Raw genomic sequence first — 21,167 nt, 5'->3', positions numbered from 1 at the left:
TTGCTGTTTTCACTGAAAAACTACCAGTTTGCTTGACTGAGACCACCTTCCCTTGCAAGCCACATTCACAGCATCTTGCGACCATAATTTTCAGGAAATACGTGTGAAAGAAGGTTGGTACAGAAAATGGAAGTTGAATGAATAAGTGAAGAAGAAGAAGAAAAGTTGGTTCTGTGAGTTTGAAGTTGGACAGTAAAAGGATGTTGACTGGTTGAGGCACAAACTTATTCTTTCTGTGCAACAGGGTCTTCTATTTTGAAGTTGGATACTTACATTCCCATTTTATCTGAGTATTTTATTCTCCTTTCTTCTTTTTTAATCGAAGAAGATGGTTTTCTTTTGTATTTCTTTGTCTGTACTTTATCATTACCTCTCTTCTTAGCATTATAAAGCATCACATACTTTTCATTGTTTCTTTATTTCTTTTATTTAATTATTTAGCTTACATAGTATAGACATATTCACTCACACAGTGTTGGGACCACTAACAATGCATTTGTTGTTTTTCAAAAATGTACATTATAATAACTTCTGTTCTGGTATTTGCAACAGATGTTTGAACATCGAAATGCTGTTCAAGAATGGTTCATGGACATGAATGTACAGAATAATGCCCAAATAAGGCATCATATCTGTGGTCCTCTGAAGAAGGCGAGGTATGATGACTTATTTTTATTCACCAGCTGTAATTGTTATCTTTTATCCTCCCAATTTTGACCAAGTTTATTTGCTTTTCAAAAATATTTTCCTTGCTGTACGCACATTAATGCTAGTACTTTTGATTTATTTTCTTCCTTATTTATACTATTTGGTATTCAGATATATAATTTATATCCATGTATATAATAATAATAATATATTGCACTTATGCCTTTTGTATCTTATCTTCACATACTTTTTTGTCTTTCCCTTTCTTTTCCTTTTCACCTTCTTCCTCTAAACCAGTGGTTCCCAATCTTTTGCTACTCGTCACACTTGAAGTTAAAATGATGTGCATATTCATCCCACACCTAAACAATGATTGCCATTGAACTCAGTGGAGTTTTTTCTAATCTCATGGCACATCAATGTGACAGAGCATACATGTTGAGAACCACTGCTCAAACTATTGGTAACTGGTACAAAAACAGCATGCCACACTGCAAACCATCCTTATTTTACAAGTTTACTTTTATTTAAGCTGGGAAAAAAAAAAAAAAAAAAAATCTGCACCTGAGGATGTCACTATCTATCAGGATCTATTGAAGCATTTTCACTTATAATTTTAAGAAAATAGTAACATGTCATCTTAAATATTCTTTTAACAGCATGGGATGCAGTTATATCAACAACTGGAAATTGACGAAATAATAAGCACTTAAACCTGTATGGACTGTAATCTGCCTTTAATTTTTTAAAGAATTATTCTAAGATGTTTTGTGTTACTTCCTGTACCACTTATTCAGTGAACTCTTGTAATGATGTCCTTGTGACACCATCCATGTCATATACCAATCTTGGTATGTGAGGTTCATGCTTGAAAAAGCATTTGAAATGATTGATGCAAATGTTTGAAAAACAGTTCTTGTGTGTGTGTGGGGGGGGGGGGGGGCATTAGAACGACACTGTTGATAAATGTACACTTGAATGCATAGTCAAATATATGAGTTCTCCAGAACAAAGCATAGCTGATTTCCATGAATAGACATGCAGCAATCTCCCAACCTCAGTAGTAATACCAGTGTACAATGTGTGAGTGGATAGCATCAGTTGTGTCATGTACAAGGAATTGTTATTACAGCTAAGAATTAGCAGAGGAAATTTGAATGCAACCACCCAAGTTATTAAAAGTTTGTTCCACTCAGTTGATGCTAGATCACAAATGTCAGAGAAAAGAAATTACCTCTGACTTGCCGACATAGTATGAGGCAAATGGGAAGCCTTCTTTACATGGAATGTCACTTGTGGTAAAACACAGATACACCACTTTAGGCCTGAAATCAATTCAGATATGAAATGTGCAATTTTAGTGTACATTATGGATGGAAGACACATCATATTCTCAGGTACATGTCACTACTTGAAACAAACTTAAAAGCGCTTTCCATTGTATCTGGCCATAAAAAGACAAGGAAAATGTCTGTTTTCTGCATTGACATGCAGAAAAGGAAAAGTGGCTTTTGGACTGAAGAGAGCTTTTGCAATCAAAGAATACTAACTATTGTGTCCCAGTGGGAAAAATCTATTTGAAAAAAAAAAAAAAAAACACAGATTATGTAGAACAATTATGAACACACCCAATATAAAATCACCAATTTTTGATGAGGAAAAACATCATAGGCAAACTTTTTTTGAGTGGTTTTGTATTTGAAGTATTTTATACCACTTCATGACTTTCAGAAATATTAAGGAACAAAATAAATATGGTGAACCTATGAACAAATTAGTGGCATTGAACAAGCCAATGAATATTCTTCAACATCCTCTTAAAAATATTGTTTCTCTTTTGTCCAAAGGAAACATTTCATTGAGATATCGTCATACAGATATCGCAAGCCATTTTTCATTTGATCATATTTATTCATTACCTCCTATTGAACTTGAAACAAATTTTGTGGAATGGTTTCTAAATGACTTTTATTATTATGTTTTTTATTATTTATTTTATTTCTTTTTTTTTGTTGAGTATGAATGATGCCTCAAGGATTCTAATAATTACAATCAGATTGGCAGATGCCCTTAACTCTCTTTTTCTATATATATAATTCATGCACATTTGATAAATGTTTATCAAAACATTTGCAGACTTCTGTTTCACCATCAGCCACTGATTTCTTATTTCTTTCCCTTTCGTGTACTGAAACACTTGATTTTGTGTTGAACAGTGACCTCTGTATAAGCTCTATTTATTACTTCTTTGGAGAAATGCATGTTTCTCCATCAGAGAATGCAAAAATTCTTAAATGCCTCTTCAGTTCAGATATATGTTTAGCTGATCTCAGGCAAAGAGAGAAAGACAGAAGGAGTTTCTTTCATCTATGAATTAGTCCAAGTTTTTCAGCCTGCAAAACATGCACATAAGCCTGTGAACACTTGAAATACACAGTAAAACACTTATGAACTGCCCAATGTGATAGTCTATCCATACCCCCAAACGACCATCCCTGAATAAAGTATTCTTATTTAACCTAAATTAAGTTACTTTTACTCACTTCTGCTTTTAGGGTCTGAAACAAAAGAAGTACAAGTCACCATTGTTGTGAAGTTTTCAGTCTTTGAATAAGCATGACCTGTACATGTAATAAGAGATTGACAGTTCTTGTTCTGGGGAATTTTTTCAAGTGTATGTAAGTGTGTGTTCCTAGGCCAATTTGCTTCTGGTGCAGGCTGAAGAATCCAGAATAAATCACAGGGGAACCCTATTCTCTCCACAACTTACTAACTATAGTGCTGATTGAAGAGGCCATGGACATGGAAATGTATGTTTTCTCGTTTCTTAGGCCAGTTTGCCTCTTGTGCAGGCTGAAGAATCCAGTGTAAATCATGAGGAGGGAATGCTGTTCTTACCATCTGAAATTGACTCACTATAGTGCTGACTGAATGGACCTTTTTATGAATTCCTCCAGTCTCTCACAGGGTTCGAACCGAGACCTCTTCAAATGAGTTTCAAGGGAGTGAAATTTCTGTACTGTCAAATAGAACAGGGTTGTCAGCCATCAGCTAATGAAGTTGCTTGATAGAGAATATATTCAAGTAAATTAAGGAGTGGTTTAATATACGAAAGTGAAGTCAGAGATACAGCATAGTAATACACTAACATTACACACATCGTGCATATTGTACTTAGTAACCTGTTATCCTAGAGAATATTCAGGTTTACATTTGGTGCAACACTTGCAGTATGTACCTACACATATCTTTAGATGATTTGCTATACTTTAAACATTTAAATGAGTCTGATATAATAAATATTTTGAAATATAGTATTCCTTTTCAATATTGTATTTTGTGGTTCTGATCCTAAATATATAGTATCTTTTTTTTTTTTTTTTTTGTTCTCTCCTTTCACAGATGCTGACATTTGCACTTCGGGATTATTTCTCATGGTATAATAGCTTCACATCAGATCGAGAATTCTTATTTAATGTCAGGGAGTCAGCACAAAAATTCATTACCAATGTTGCTGCAAGGTATAAAATTACTTTTTTTTTTTTTTTTCTTTTGTTATCCATTATTCAAGTGGAATTCTGATGAAACTTCATGTTTTAATACAAGGGTTGTTCAATAAAGAATGATCATAATTTTTTATGAACAGTTGTACTGCTTGATAATTCTAGTTGAGTTGCAGAATCTAAGACCAAATCAAGCTGCATCATATAGTAAGCAACTGCATAGCTGCTTCATACCTGCAGTGTGACCTTAGTGGTTGCTCAAGTTTTTTCCTGTTCATTTTTGCCTATATAACAATGGACGTGCCATACGAGGAACAGTATGCTGCTCTCAAATTGTTTCTATCTCGAGAAAACATCAGCTGAAGCATGTGAAATGTTAAAAGAGGCTTATGGTTTAATCTATGCATGCATATAGCACAGCTCGCAGGTGGTTTAGAATGTTTAAAAATGGATGCTATTCAATCACAAAAATCGTCGGTCTTGGAGTTCCAACCACTGCTGTCACCACAGAAACTATAAACACTGCATCTGTAATCACGAGAGATCATCATATAACAGTAAGGTAACTAACTGAGACATTGAGAATATCAATAGGAAGCACGCATGGTATTCTCCTTGACCACTTGTATATGACACATGTTTGTGCACACTGGGTTCCAAGAATACTCACACCTGAACAGCCAACCGGGCTAGCCGGGTGGGTAAAGTACCTGCCTGGGAACCCAAAGGTTGCGGGTTCGAATCCCGCCTTGGGCTTGGATCAGAGTAGTGCAAAAACTTTGGGAGGTGCATTATGGCCACAGAAGCCGATGCGCCAACAACTAACAAAAAAAAAAAAAAAAAACTGAACAACAGCAGCAAGTTTGAATGGAGGTTTATCATGGGCTGCAATGGATGGTTACTTGAAGATGGTGAAGTTCTGCACAAGGTGATAACAGTGGGTGAGGCATGGTTTCGCCATTTTGACCCAAAGAGTAAGCAACAAAGCTACATTTGGAAGTCTGCATCGTTGCCAACACCAAAAAAAAGCAAAAGTTGTGGCTTCTGGAGGAAAGATTATGAGCATCTTTTTTGGACATTCAAGGTATGTGGCACAACATTTACCTGAATGTTGTGCCACATCATATGAGTGTTATGAGACCTTACTATAGAACTACTGCACACTTTGTGGGATCACATTCTTTTCAGATGACCACAACTGCATGCAGATGGGTGGATGCTGCATCATAACTATGTGAGAACTCACATTTCTTATACTGCCATCAAGTACTTCACCAGCATCAAATGGGATTACTTTGTACAAGTTAGTGCAAATGCATCATATTAGTGCACAGCCAATTCTAGATTAGCAAATTATTTGCAAAAGCGGCATCGTTTAAGTCATATCTCATATTGTGAATACCTTCACGACGAGTTTCCACGGCATTGCACTACTTCAAATAAGTAATGCTTCACCTAGAGGAGAAGACTGTTGTTACTTATTCTCAGTTGATACCACCACCCAGATGGCACCGTTTCAGGGCTATTTGGCCCTTCTTCGGTGGATAGGTAGGTTATGAATTATAACTCCACAATATGAGAGATGCCTGATGGTGTGTAAGATGAATTAAGACTATAATGCATTAAGGGCTTATGCCTCAGGCTGGAGAGAGTTAGACTATGTACAAGTTAATGCAAATGCATCATATTAGTACACAGCCAATTCTAGATTAGCAAGCCTTGAAAAGGACTATCAAAATATGGATGATTAATAAAGGTATGTGTTGAAAAAGAAAAATTATGATCATTTTTTATTGAACAGCCCTTGTAGATCTCACTTATTTAGCTTCTTAACATGTTGGGCAAAGGGTATAACAATGCAAGTGACGACTAGAAAAGACTAGGACAAGAAAAACTATCCTTCTTGCCTTTCCGCAAGAAGGATAGTTTTATAGGAATCATGTATTGTTGACTACCTCTGACGGTTTTATTAGCGGGCATCAGTGATTAAAATGTGATGAACTTTGGAATTATGTGATAATGTACAGGTGATATCATTGTGATAATGTATAGGTGATATGTATTAGCATTAGCATTAGTAGAGGCATATGATGCAAGAAAGCAAGCTTATGCAGCTCAGCAAAAAAAAAAAAAAAAAAAAAAACACCCTTCCACTTCACCCCTCCGTTCATTCAAAATACCTGTCCAGCGAAGCCTTAAATTTATTTAGGCTATCAACTTCCACAACAAAGGACGGAAGTCTGTTCCACCAACCAACTACCCGCTGGCTAAAGGCAAATTTCCGCACATCTATCCTACATCTGTCTTTCCTCAATTTGAATTTATGCCCTCTCAGGTGATTATTCTGAGCAAGAGACAGTATCCCATCAGCATTGAGCATGCTCAAACCATTCAAGACTTTATACACCTCTATCAGATCACCTCGCCGGTGCCTAGTCTCCAGACACTGTAATTTGCAAAACTTAAGCCTTCCTTCGTAAGAGCAACCCTTCGTTCCGTTCACTAACCTTGTTGCCCTTCTCTGTACTCGTTCCAGCAGCTCTACATCCTTCTTGAAATGAGGCCTCCAGACCTGTATACAATACTCAAGGTGCGGCCTGACCCTTGCCTTATACAAGGGAATAATCGCCTCCCTATCTCTGCTAGAAAAATTCCTGTATATCATTGATAAGACACCATGAGCTACTCTTGCAGCCCATCTGCGCTGCTCAGAGAACTTTATATCTGCCTGCACAATTACCCCCAGATCCTTTTCATTCTCTACCACTGTCAGTGTAGTACCACAGAGTTGATACGTTGCTCTGGGGTTGCTGTTTCCCATATGTAGTACTTTACATTTGACAATGTTAAACTTCATTTGCCACCTCTCAGCCCATCTGCTCAACCTTTCCAGATCCTGTTGAAGCAGCATAGCGTCATTAGCGTCCTAAACAACACTGCCAACTTTTGTATTGTCTGAAAACTTGGACATTAAGCTTGATATACCATCATCAATATTATTTATAAATACAGAAAACAACAATGGACCCAACACTGAACCCTGAGGGACTCCACTAATAACATTAGTCCACGATGAGCAGTGTCCATTAATTACCACTCTCTGTCTTCTGCCACTAGACCATCCCTTTATCCATAGCAACAATTTGCCACCAGTGCCACACTGCTCCAATTTGTGCAGCAGTCTTCCATGTGCAACAGTATCAAAAGCCTTTCTAAGATCCAAATAAATAATATCAAAGTTATTCCCTGCATCCAATTCTTTTGTGACTACATCATAGTATCCAATCAAATTGGTCAGGCAAGACCTGCCCTTAACAAAACCATGCTATGTCTGAGCCATAACTGAATTCTTGTCAAGATGATCCTGCAGTGCTTCTTTAACCAGTGCTTCCATTAATTTTCCTGGAGCAGAAGTTAAACTCACAGGTCTATAATTACTTGTGTCAGCCTTTGATCCTCCTTTGTGAATTGGGGTTACATTTGCACATCTCCAGTCTGTGGGTACCTCCCCTGAGTCCAAGGAAGCTCTCATAATTATGGCTAAGGGTTTGCTTACTTCCTTTGCTGCCTCCTTTAATATAACTGGATATATCCCATCCACCCCAGGTGCCTTTCTTGTATTTATCTTCAACAATTTCTCCTCTACTTTACTCTCAATTATTACAAGATCATCTAGCTCACTGCCAGTGTTTACTTCATCTATAGCATTCCTCTTCCTGATATATCTTCATGTGCGAATGTTAATGCAAAATATTCATTTAGTTTGTTAGGTACCTGAGCAGGATTATGAACAGTTGAACTATCGATATCAAGTGGACCAACTGATTCATCCCCTTCCTTCTAGAGTTTACATAAGTAAAGAACTCCTTGCTGTTTTTCTTTGCATCCCTTGCCAAAGATTTCTCGTAATCTGCCTTCACCTGCCTAACCTCCTTTGTAACTTGGTTACAGATCAACTTATATCTATCATAGGCTTCTGTGTCACATGTTAATTTATATGTATCCCATGCATTTTTCTTCTCTGCCATATGTCTCATTAGTTCATCTGACATCCATTTAGGCCTGAACCTTGAACAATATTTCTTAGTTGGTATGTAAAGCCTAGTAGCTTCCAAGATAAGTTCTTTGAATGCTTCCCATTTTGAGTTTGCTATTGGTAACATCATCAGTTGGTCCCACTGTATAGAATTTAAATACGGTCTCAGACCATCGTAGTCGCCTTTACGAAAGCAATAACCCTTCCCTTTACCCCTGATGGTAGTTACCTCCTTGAGTAAATCCTACTTCAGCACACTGTGATCACTGCCACCTAGTGGTTCCTCTATCTGCAGATTCTTAATGCATGAAGAATCACTACTGATAACCAAATCAAGAGTATTACTCCCTCTAGTTGCTTCCCGAACATGCTGATGTAGAAAACAATCATCCAATAAATCCACAAAAGCCTTGCTAGTGTGTGAGTGACCAACCCACAAATTCCAGTCAATATCTGGGAAATTAAAATCACCCATTATAAGACTTTCTGATTTACTGGCCCACTCTATTTCCCTGTACAGTTTCTTATTATACTCATCAGAGTCATTAGGCCTATAGCACACTCCTACTCTCAATTTTGATCTCCCAATGCTTATGTCACACCAAACTGACTCAACACTGCACTGTCCAGCAATGTTGACTGGCTTCACTTCCATGGATTTTATGTGTTTCTTAACTAATAGCATAACCTCTCCTCCCTTCCTATCATGTCTGTCATTTCTGTAGACGTTGTACTCCCCAAATTCCAGTTCTGCATTATTTATATCTGTGTGACACCACGTCTCTGATATCCCAACAATATCCGCCTTTGATGCTTTGAGCAATACCTCAAATTCATCAAATTTATTTACCAAACTCCTAGCATTGGTGTACACGCAAGTATACATGCACCTGTTCTTTTTCTTAGCTACCCTAGCACAACCCATGTGTTTACTTGTACCCCATTGACTCCCAGTGGTCTCTGAAATATCCTGCATCTTATTTTCCAAGCTGCTGCTCATTCCAATAGAAGCAGTGCAAGAATCACTTTCACCTCTGCCAGTGGCTACTGTTAATCTATTAGTCCTTGCATCCCCCCAATCTAGCAGTTTTCCGACCCACCTAACACTGCCTCAATAGCATCAGCAAACATTCTTGCACCCTTTCTATTTAAGTATATCCCATCCCTGTAGAAGCAGTCTCTCCTGTTAACAAGTACAGACCAGGCTGAAAAAAATTCTACCCCTTGAGCCCTGCACAATATTTCCAGGGCCGAATTGATCACAGGGCTCTCATCATATACTCCCTCCTATCATGTCTGGGCAGAATTGCAGACACTTAGGCGCCTCTGTAGCCAGGTGGGAAGGAGCAGCTGTGTGTAGCACACGCTTCTTGATGAGACCTGGGTTCGAGCCCGTCACCACCAAATACGGAGGATGCGGAAAGGTCAGGGAATGACCACCGCATATCCCAGAGTAATATGGCCTTAGTTGCTAATGCTCCTACAAAAAACCAAATAACAAGTAACAAATGCAGACACTTTCAAATTCAACCCTAATTCACGGCTTTTTTTCCAGGCATCAGTGATTAAAATGTGATGAACTTTGGAATTATATGATAATGTATAGGCGATATCATTATTGTTAGTAATTACAAATTTAATATAATCGTACAAATAAACTGTAATTAATTTTAATGGATCTCAGATTTAACAGACAAAAAAAGTGCATAGTAGAGTATTCTGGGGTGCTTGTAAAATAGAGGAAAGTGGGAAGTCATGTGATTTACAGTACATTTATGGATGAACTCTCTATCATATCATTTAAGTGTGCTTGTCTGTACCCTGCTTTTTCTTTATTATAATGCAACTTACAATGTATCATCATGCTCCTAAAGAAAATGGTGAAAAGAGAAAGTATACACATCCAAGTGTTGCATAGAAATTAAAGCCATTAGAGAAGTTAAACACTGGTGTGTCTCTTTCCCTGCATCTCAGAGGAATACAGAGCAAATGAAAACAAACTGCATCAGATATTGTACAAAACAACAGTTAAGCTTAAATAACAATTCTTTATGCTCACAGCAGAATAAACTGTTTTTACAAACTGCACTACTTTCAAATAAATTGCATCTCCAAATGACAGCTATTATTAAATAAGCACAGACAGTCTCAAAGCAAGTAATTCTTCAATTACAAACAAACATAGTTCCAAGTTTTATAGCAATGGAATTGTGTTCATAATTTGAAACTGGTGCAACGAGTTTCATTGATATTGCACCACTTTCAAATTATTTTCCCTGGAACTGCTTTTCAAGGGAAAATAATGGAGGCTCTAGTTAAAGAAGTAATGCAGGATCATCTAGACAGGATGAACTTTTACTGCAGTCACAGCATGCATTTGTTAAGGGGCAATCTTTTCAGACCAATCTGATTAGATATTATAGTGCAGTAACAAAAACAGTTGGATGCATGAAATAATTTTTATACATATACTTGGAATTCAGGAAAGCTTTTGACATTGTTGCACATAAAAGGCAGCTGTACAAATTGGAGCAGTGTAGCATTAAGGGTAAGTTGCTGCACTGGATAAAGGAATGGTTGAGAAGAAGAAGACAGAGAATGGTTATTAATGGACACTTCATGCTAATGTTATTAGTGGAGTTCCCCAGGGTTCACTGCTGGCCCCACTGCTGTGTTCTATATTTATTAATATATTGATGAAGGTATATCAGACTTAATGTCTTAAGTTTGCAGATGATGTAAAGGTTGGCAGAGTGGTTAATAGGAAGGCTGTAGATCTGCTGGAATGGTGATACTACCCTTTCATTTGCAGAGAAGGCAAATGAAACAGTAGTATTACCAAGACAGGCAGTATCTTGAGACTAGGCACCTGCAAGCTGGTTTGATTGAAGATTTTAAGGTTTTGAATGGATTGAGTAAGTTAATGCTGATGGTATTCTTCCTCTTGCTCAGACTACACACGAAGGAGCATAGATTCAAATTGAGGATGAGTGGTTTCAAGATAGATGTGAGGAGGTTTGCCTTCATTCTGCAGGTGGTTAACTGTTGCAGTAAAATTCCATCTGGTGTTGTGGAAGTGGGCAGTTTGAATAAATTCAAGGAAAAACTAGACAAATTATTGGAGGGGTGAATAAGTGATGTGTGAGGTTTTATTTATTTTCTGTCTGATGCGTTACGAACTTGCTTCCTTGCATCATATGATACTTAATAATAATAATAACTCCTTCCTCCCCCACCGTTCTGGCCTGTCTGTTCTTTTTCTGCACATTGTACTCTCCATATCAAATTCTGCATCCCTTATATCTGAGTGACTCCATGTCTCTGATGTTCCCCACAATGTTTGCATTTGATCACTTGATCAGCACTTCAAATTCATCAAATTTATTTACTATGCTCCTATCATTGGTGTACATGCAGGTGCCGGGTATACATGCACCTGTCCTTACTTTTAGTTACCTTCACACAGTCCATGTATTTCCTTGTTATATGATGACCCACAACTAGGATGTCCATATTAGAACAACACAAAACTGGAACACTTATCTTTATGGCAATGTTATCTGAGGGGAGAGGGGTTCATCTCTTGGGAAAAAATGTGCAGAATTTTGTTTTAATAAAGAAAGACTTTTTTTTTAATTAACAAAAACAGAATACAATTCTTAAATTTGAACTACAAAATTTATGCAATAGATGTGAAAACTATTTTTTATTAATATATTTAGCAGAACTCTTCACAGCACCTATCAGATCTATATTATTTTTAAATTTATTCTTAAAATCTCTGCATAGGTGTCTCAAATTAAAAACAGGTAATAATTGCATTAACTGTATTTATCTCTAACCTATTACACTTATCAGTGATCGGCCCGTTGTATTTCCTGCTTCAGCCCCATCCATTTTTAACATTTTTGGTGGGCTTGGCTTCAAATTACCATCCTGGAATTAACTAATTATTTCTGTATGCTGTACTCTATCCAACAGTTCTGGCTCCAGTTATTGCAAGTTTGAGCTTTGTGGATAGAGCAAAAATTATAGAATAAATTAGTTAAAACTTTTACTGGATAAAAATTACCCTAAGGGACTAATAAAGGGAGAAAATATTCGCTCACAGCCAGCATTGACCCAGAATTGCAAATAAATATGAACATAATCTAATAAACTTGCTATTTTGTTCAAGGAATTCAGTTTCTTTAATTAATGTTGTCCATTTTTCCACACAACTCAGTGTATTCCATTCTTTATTATTTTCGACTTCATTTATGGCAATTTTTTTTTAAAACTCTAAACTGATCATATAATAAATTTTTATCAAACTTAATTTCAGTTTTTTTTTTTTTTTTTGAAGTGATTCCAGAGAAATTGCTATATCCTCCCATTTTTGGAATGTTTTTCATTAGCATCCAGTTTAAGAACTAGAATTGTTTTAGAGGTTTCAACCAATTTGCTAAATAATTTTTAGCCGTCAAATAAAAAATCTATAATTTCGTTTTTAAACTTTAATGAACTTTTTGGTTTTATATATCACAATGAATAATTTTTCCAGCCTCAAATAGCAGAAATTCTGTTATCTAACATCTTAATTGTTTCTTCAACAATTATTTTAACCTTTAAAATAGTTGCTTGTTTTTTTATTTATTCTATTTATTTATTTTTTTTTTTTTTTTTGTATCTGCAAAACTGAGAAAGCTGTGGGCAGTCCACAAATATGCTTCTCCCAGTGAATGATTAAAAAATTTCTCAATAAAAATGTGGGCTTTTCTTCGGATAAAAAAAAAAAATTTAAACCTTTGAACATTTTTAAAGTGCATGCAGTGACAGGAAATAATGACAACTAATGAGTTTTAGATTGAGAGAATAATTTTTTATACTCTACATCGTCGGCAGTGCAAAATTCCTTTTTAAACTTTCTGCTCGAACAGTATAAGTGCGAAAGGAAGAAAATATTTTTATAACTACCAATTCCATGTCAACTGCTAGTCTTACTGCTCCCAATTGAGCAGGATTATGAAGTATGTGCACTTGACATCCGATTGGAATTAACCAAATTTTGGAATCGAGAAAATATGTTGCATTGGCTTCGTCTATTGATTCCTCCAAAATTACCATTTGTATTGTCAGCTACGAATGCAGTTCACTTTTCTCTGGGGATATTATTTTCCTTCAGAGAAGTAAGAATGTAGTTGGCAATAGTTTCTGATCTCTCATCAAGTGAACAATTCATCTTAAGAAGTTTGACTTGCATACCATTTTTCCTGTTGAAATAATGCAATAATAATGGTGGTACTTTCTCCAGTTTATGGTTGTTTGCATTGGTGGAAATTCCAAAGAATTCAGTACTATTGATATCTTTTAAAACTTCGTTAAATGAATAAGGAGTCATTAAATTTTTTAATAGTGCAGTTGTTTTCATTAGTGCACTGGAAAATTTTTGTGCGATTTTTGAGTCATCAAAAAGTTGACTAAAAAGGCTTGAGGAGCAGTCAGCACTTTTAAATGATTGATGATGTTTAATTAAATGATACACCATCGTAAGTTCAATGATGGCTACCTTGTCATATTCGTTTGAATTTTCTTTGAGAAGGAAGTGTTCTAATTTGGATGACGATGCAATTGCTTGAAATTTGATTGGGGGTTTTTTAGAATTAACGTGACCTTTGATATCACTTCTTTTACCATGACTCGTTGATGAAACATGAGCACATTCTGCATTCAGCCTCATTTGCTATCGTGTCTTCCCCTTATTTTATAAAACTCCATTCATTCTGGAAGTCCTCTTTGAAAACATTTACTTTTAGGCATTTTTTTTATTGTTATGCAACTTAAACTAATTAGACTGTTACAAAAAATTTCACTTATCTTTATCTGTAAACTGATCAAACCACGTACAGGCTGTGACTGACAGCACAATTGAAGACAGTGCTGCGAACTTTGGTACTATTTTTTGATTGTGCGCAAATACATTTGTACAAAATTGTTCATAACAAGAAACCAGGACATTTAAACATCCTGAAAAAAAAAAATTTGAGACACCGGGACATATGGACACTCTACTCACAGCAGTCCTTGAAATCCCCAGTACTTTGCTTTCCAGGCTGCTGCATGTTCCAGTAGAACAATGCAAGAATTACTTTCACAGCTGCCTGCAGCTATTGCTAATCTATTAGTCTGTGTATTCCTCCCAAGCTAGCAGTTTTCTGACCCACCTAGCACTGCCTCAATAGCATCAGCAAATATTGTTGCACCCTTTAAATTTATGTGTATTCCATCTCTAGAAGCAATCTCTCTTTGTTAACAAGATTTCCAGGATTGATACCCAAAAGTAAACCAGAGGGCCCCACTAATTCTAAATAATACATAAATTTGATAACTGGAATTGCTGGGGTTTCCACCAGAATTTGGATGACATCAAGGCTCTTCTCAATAAGCGCATGCCAGTCTGTTTCTACTTACAGGTAACATATTTAAAATAAACTGATGATCATTATAACAGAAACTATAATATTTTCTGTAAAGATAGACTCCGGGGGGGGGGGCCTGCCTATGATGGAGTTGCTATCCATGTGAGCAACCATTTCTCTCATCCACCAGATCTCATTTACCAGCAACTTGGTGCATGTTAGTGTTAGTCATGTGGTGCAAGGAAGCCCTAGACTTCTGCTGCACTGGTCAAAAAAAGAAATAAATAAAATATAATAAAATAATTAATTAATTACCAATAATAATGATAATAATGAAATAAAATAAATTAGCTGTTTGACTCCCTCCTCACATAGGTGTCTATCCAGCTGACTGCTGAATCAAAATTATTTTTTCCATTCAATTCTTGATCACTGCATCATAGTAACCATAAGACATTGGTGAGACAGGCATGTTAGTACAATAACCCCCCCCCCACACCGACTTACATAATACTCGACTTACTGAAATTCGACTTTACGTAAGTTTTTGCCAGCCGGCCAGTGCAAAAACTTTAAAAAATACGGAAACGTATTTTGCCTCTGTAGGGATAAATGGAGATATTGTGAAAATATCGTAATGTGAACCCAATAACGCATTGTTTTTTGTTTTGTTTTTTTTTTGTAATTTGTTCCAAGTCCCTTTGAAGGTGAAAAATTCGCTATATTACTAAGCTATTTATCTCTCTAAAAGATCATTTTTATAATGGAAATTGTACTACACTTTCGTAGTTATCATATGTTCCCATTATAAAAATCAATTTTGAATGCCTTTGTGATATTTTTCTAAAGGACATTTCTGGAGATCACGACCAAAAAACAAAAAAAAAACAATTTGCACTTTCCGGTTTATTGGGCTTGTCTGTTAGTGCATCTAATTATAAACGGGTAGTAAACTCGACCTTATTGCATTTGCAATAATACCGATAACTGGAATTCTGTGGATTTTTACGTTACAGTATTATGGTGAAATGTGTTCCCCTTCACTGAAATCTTCATCCTTATTTATTTATTACAATGATGAAGGGAAAGCGACCAACGGAAAGTGCAAGTGGTGGTAGTTCCAGGAAATGAAACAAAATTGATTTAGAAACGAAGAAGAAAATGATTAAGAAGTAGTAAGCAGGACGAAGTTTGTCCATTGCAAGGGAATTAGGTCTTGCTGCTTCAAAAGTGAATACTATTTTACAGGACAGTGCTCATATAAAAGAACATGTCAAAGGATCAACACACTTAAGATCAAAAGTGATTACAAAACAGTGTTCAGGTGGTATATCGAAGATGGAACAGCTATTAATAATGTGGATGGAAAATCAGATTCAGAAGCGAGTGCCCGTGAGTCTAATGACCATTCAAGCAAAAGCAAGAAGTATTTATGAAGGTGTTAAGGATAAGTAAGGCGAACCCCAAGCCAAGTTTGTGGCAAGCAACGGGTGGTTTAATAGGTGATTTTTTTTTTTTTTTTTTTTTGGTAGTTGGCGCATCGGCTTCTGTGGCTATAATGCACCTCCCAAGGTTTTTGCAGTACTTTGATCCAAGCCCGAGGCGGGATTCGAACTCGCAACCTTTGGGTTGCCAGGCAGGCACTTTATCCTCCCGGCTAGCCCGGTCAGCTAATAGGTGATTTAATGTTTTACAAAACATTAAAGTATGTGGTGAAGTTGCCAGTGCCGATTCTACAGCTGCAGAGAAATTTTGTAATGTGTTGGAAAAAATTATTGATAAATTCTGCTATTCAACACAGCAAATTTTTAACGTTGGCGAGACTGCTCTGTATTGGAAAAAAATTCCGGATCGAACATACATTGCCAAAGAGAAAAAGACAATGCCAGGTTTCAAGGCTTCAAAAGATAGGGTGACACTCTTGCTTGGGGATAATGCAGTGGGAGATTACAGATTAATGTCACTGCTTGTGTATCATTCTGGAAATCCTCTTGCATTTAAGGGCATCAATAAAGCCACCCTACCCGTGCATTTCCGTTCAAACCAGAGAGCATGAATAACAATATCTCTCTCTTTGAGGATTGGTTTAAATGCTGCTTCATCCCAGAGGTTGAAAAACGTTGTAAAGACAACGACATTCCTTTCAAGATTTTGCTTCTATTAGATAATGCTCCTGGACATCCTACACATCTAGATGATTTCAATTCGAACGTGAGAGTCATATTTCTACCGCTAAACACAACTTCACTCATCCAACTTATGGTTCAGGATTCTATTTCGAATTTAAAAGCATACTACACACAACATTTGCTCAGGCATTGTCTGTAGTAGACGATGAGAAAAATTTTACGTTAAGAGACTTTTTGAAATCTTACAATATTTACCACGCCATCTTGAACATTAATAAGACCTGAGCGGAAATTATTAAAAGTTGTTTAAATGGCGCATGGAAGAAAATATGCCCACAGCATATAAAAGGCTTCAAAGGATTTGAAAATGACAAATCATATGAAGAGTTTACATATAAGATTGTAAAGGTTGCAGAGCTACCTCAGTTGTAAGTTGATACCAAAGATGTGAAGGAATTAATAAAGGAAGAAGAGAAGGAATTATCTAATGAAGAACTTATTGACTTGCAGGCAATGATAGTGAAAGAAGAAAATGCTGATGTAGCTCAAGGTGAACCAAATGAGGAGCCGAGATGCTTCATCACCAGGGAGATGGCAATGGCATTTCATGAAATTGCATCGGCAATGGCGAGGTTTGAGAAGATGGATCATGACAGCGAACGATTCGTAAAAGTTAACAAAGGGGTGAATGATATGCTTGCTTGCTACAAAGAAATCTACGATAAAAAGAAAAATGCACCATCCAGTCATCCATTAATATGTTCTTTCGTAAGGTTGAGCAGCCGACCCCTTCTAAATCTCCACAGCCCTCAACCTCCACAGCAGTGTACTTATCAGCTTAGGACATCAATTCTGGCAATGATGCTCGAGGGGTAAAACGTACTGACATTATGCCTGTCTCCTCTCTTTTTTTGAAATTTTTTAAATTGCAATTTTGTTCTTTTGTAATTTTTCCTGCGCATAAGTTAAAAAATTGAATAAATACAATAAATAATTCTATTTACTTGTTTGTCAAACATTTCTTTTTTGATTCAATCAATTCAGCAAGCGCAGTTGTGAGTGCTGCACAAGCATAGGGGAAATTCCGACTTATGTAGAGTTCTGCAGAACGCAGCCCTTACGTAAATCGAGTAGTTGCTGTATTAGTATTAGTTCCTTAACAAATCCAAACTGTCACTGCAGTATAATTGTATTCCTGTAGAAGTGGTCCTGCATTTCTTCTTTAACCAGTTGCTCCAATATTTTCCCTGAAATAGATGTTAACTTAACAGGTCTTTAATTACTCATGTCACCTTTTGATCCCCCCCCTTTATGAATTGGGGATACATTCGCACATCTCCAGTCCATAGGGACTTCCCATGAATCCAAGGATGCTCTCGTAATTATGGCTAAAGGCTTGCTGCCTCTCTTAATATGATTGGATAAATCCAATCCACCCCGGTTGCCTCTTTTATGTTCAGCTTCAACAATTTCTCTTCCACTTTCCTTTCAGTTATCACAAAGTCATTTAGTTTCCAATTGGAGTTTGATAAACTTTTGGCATCCTCTCCTCTAAAGGATTCCTCATGTGTGAATGTAGATACAAAATACCCATTCAATTTGTCAGCAACCTGAGCCGGTTTATCAACAGTTAATCCATTGACATCAAGTGGCCCAATGTGATTCATTCCCTTTCTTCCTTCTAATATAAACATAGAATTCTTAGCTGCTTTTCTTTGCATCCTTTGCCAGAGACTTAATTCTATATTCTATAAAATACACTACATAGGCCCAAAATGGGATAAATAAAGAACATCCACCATACTGTTTTAATATATCTTATATGGAGAAACATGTTGTATGAGGGGGGGGGGGGTATCAAAAAGTTCATACCCTTACCTAGAAATAATAACCCTAGAAAGGTGAAACTTCACAGAAACTTTAATCCTTTTCTATGTGCTCTCCATGTGTAGTAACACATTTCTCACATCTATGGATCAGTTGTTTAATGCCTTGATCATAGAAGTCCACACTTTTTGCCTGAAACCATGATTCCACTTCATTGATAACTTCCTGAGGTGAATCAAATCAGTCTTTAGTCTCTGGATCATACCAGTACACCCAGCATTCATCATTTGTCACCAACTGATCAAAATAGTTCTCGACATCTGCATTACACAAATCCAACGGTTGGCGAGAACATTGCATTTGACATTGCTTCTGCAAAGGCATCAGCAATCTTGGAACCCATTGTGCAGAGACCTTAGACATATGCAGATGGTCATGTAAATTGCTGTGGGCAGACCCATAACTAATTCCCACTGCATTTGTGATGAAATTAATTGTCACGCATCTGTCACTTAGCACCAGCTGCTCAACCTTTGCAACTATCTCACTGTCTGTGGATGTTGAAGGCCTTCCTTCTCTTGACTTGTCAAAGACACTTGTACAATCACTCTGGAACTCCTATTTCCACTTTTTTACAGTGTCATAGGATGGACAATTCTGCCCATACATGGCTTTAATTTCTTTGCCAATTTCCTGAGCTTTCTTGCCCTGGAACTTGATCACTGCTCAGTATGTCACTTTGTGTACCATAGCATCCTTCCTCAGATTCCGGGCTCTGCCTCTGGTGTATGATCACATATGGGAACAAAATTCCACACGTTAGTTATTGAATATGTAGAAAACTTATATTAAAAACAGCATCTTCCTACTGATGTTTTATTTATGTCAGGGTACAAACTTTTTGATACTTCCTCGTATTATAAAAAACCTTTTGGTAAATCATGAGCTGTGATAAGATCATTTAATTCATTTTGTATGCCTTTGCAGAGGAGAAATTGGAAATAAAATCAGGATCTGTTCATGTGGAGGATTCAGGTGATTTATCTTAGCCATCACCTGACTCTTCATTGGATTCTATAACATATTCAGCTGGTGGCTAATGAATGGGAAATCCTTCTCCATGGGGTGCCGGTTGAGTAGCAGATGGTATATTTGGGTAGCTTAAGGTCAACTTTTTCTTCTTGAAAATCCCCTGCTGAAGCGGTAGTACCATACAAAAATAACAATTCATTATACGTGATCTAAAGGCTTTCTCTGTATCGTAGGCACGGTGAGCGGCCTTTGTGATTTAACCAGATGTGGAGATTAGAAGCATAAGTATTGCAAAAAATATATGAGGCACTGTGAGAACTGGGGGTTTTGTTTTATCTTATTTAATTATTTATTTCTACATCTGCAAGTTTATTTACCCCTTGTACTTTGTAACCCAAATAATTTTTCAAAAGAGAACAAGTACCTCACTCCTCCAAAGCCAACAAGCTGTCTGACTACTCAACTATTTTATTTTTAACCTTTTCTTATATCAGAAGATTCCCAATTATGAGGTTTAATTTTCTTTTATTTTCCCCAACCAGAATAATTCTCAATGTATTTTTCTTAAGGCTGTATGAATTTCTCTTGAATAAAGAGACATATTCAGTATTGTAACCATAACAGAGATTTATTTTAATATCAAAATTTACACATAATATTACATTCTAAGTGAAATGTACAGATATATTTACCACTTTCCTTCACAAAACATGTGTACATAAATCACTACTTCAAGTAAAGAAAATATAGCTCATGTACCAAATGTTTTTTCAATCCTTCAACACACACACACACACACATATAAATAAGTTAATATACATAGCCTTTGTTACTTTGCTGACCTTCTCAGGCTAAACTACCAACATTAATTCTATCTGTCATGTTAGCTGCTATTTCCCTAGCCAAAGAACCAGTTACCTTTCTTATGCTCAGCTATACATAATTTAATAAGCACTTATGTATACATTCTTTTAGATCTGAGCATACAATCCTCACATACTCTGACAGCTCTCCTCAAACCATGAACAATACACTTGCATAATGTAAGAGTTAATTAAACATATACATATATGCTTACATAACTAATAAGACATATAGCAGAGAAAAAAAATGCATGGGATATATACAGGGTGTCTCAAAAATATTGGTACAAATGTTTAGGGAGGTAGGTAACATCTAAAGGAATGTGAATCACGTAGGAACCCATAACCGAAACGTCACCATAAGTCGTTAGACGGCGTTGTTCATCAGTTCGCGAGAGGGGAAAATTTCTGGTTTACTCATTCAAGCAATAGTCGCCGCATGAAGAGCATGCATCGATATACGAACTGTGAGCTGGCAGACATGCACCTAGTGTATGGATTAGCAGAGGGCAATAGACGAGCCGCTCAACGAATTTGAGAACGCTTCCCAGACAGACATGTACCGGACCACCGTTTGTTTGCACGTGTGCATCAAAATTTGTGCGATTATGGGTCATTTAGAGGTAACAGGAGTAGTGCGGGCAGACCACGTTCGACGCGAACTCCCACCATGGAAAAAAGTGTGTTGAATGCCTTTCAGGAGAGTCTCGTTGCAGTGTACAGCATGTCTG

General features: G+C 36.7%; 1 protein-coding gene across 1 annotated transcript in view; it reads left to right on the top strand.

Annotated features, from left to right (window-relative positions):
* Nucleotides 1-21,167, top strand: part of LOC150079350 (sorting nexin-13-like) — a 392,325-nt gene that overhangs the window by 120,409 nt on the left and 250,749 nt on the right. Inside the window, exon 5 of the mRNA XM_090382305.1 lies at nt 4,051-4,169. Coding sequence (XP_090238431.1) covers nt 4,051-4,169 — 119 coding nt within the window. The remainder of the gene's footprint in view (nt 1-4,050; nt 4,170-21,167) is intronic.

The sequence above is a fragment of the Mastigoproctus giganteus genome, chromosome 10 (assembly GCF_048544385.1).
Source record: "Mastigoproctus giganteus isolate SK-2022 chromosome 10, ASM4854438v1, whole genome shotgun sequence".
Lineage (NCBI taxonomy): Eukaryota > Metazoa > Arthropoda > Arachnida > Uropygi > Thelyphonidae > Mastigoproctus > Mastigoproctus giganteus.
This window is presented reverse-complemented; position numbering and strand designations above follow the sequence as displayed.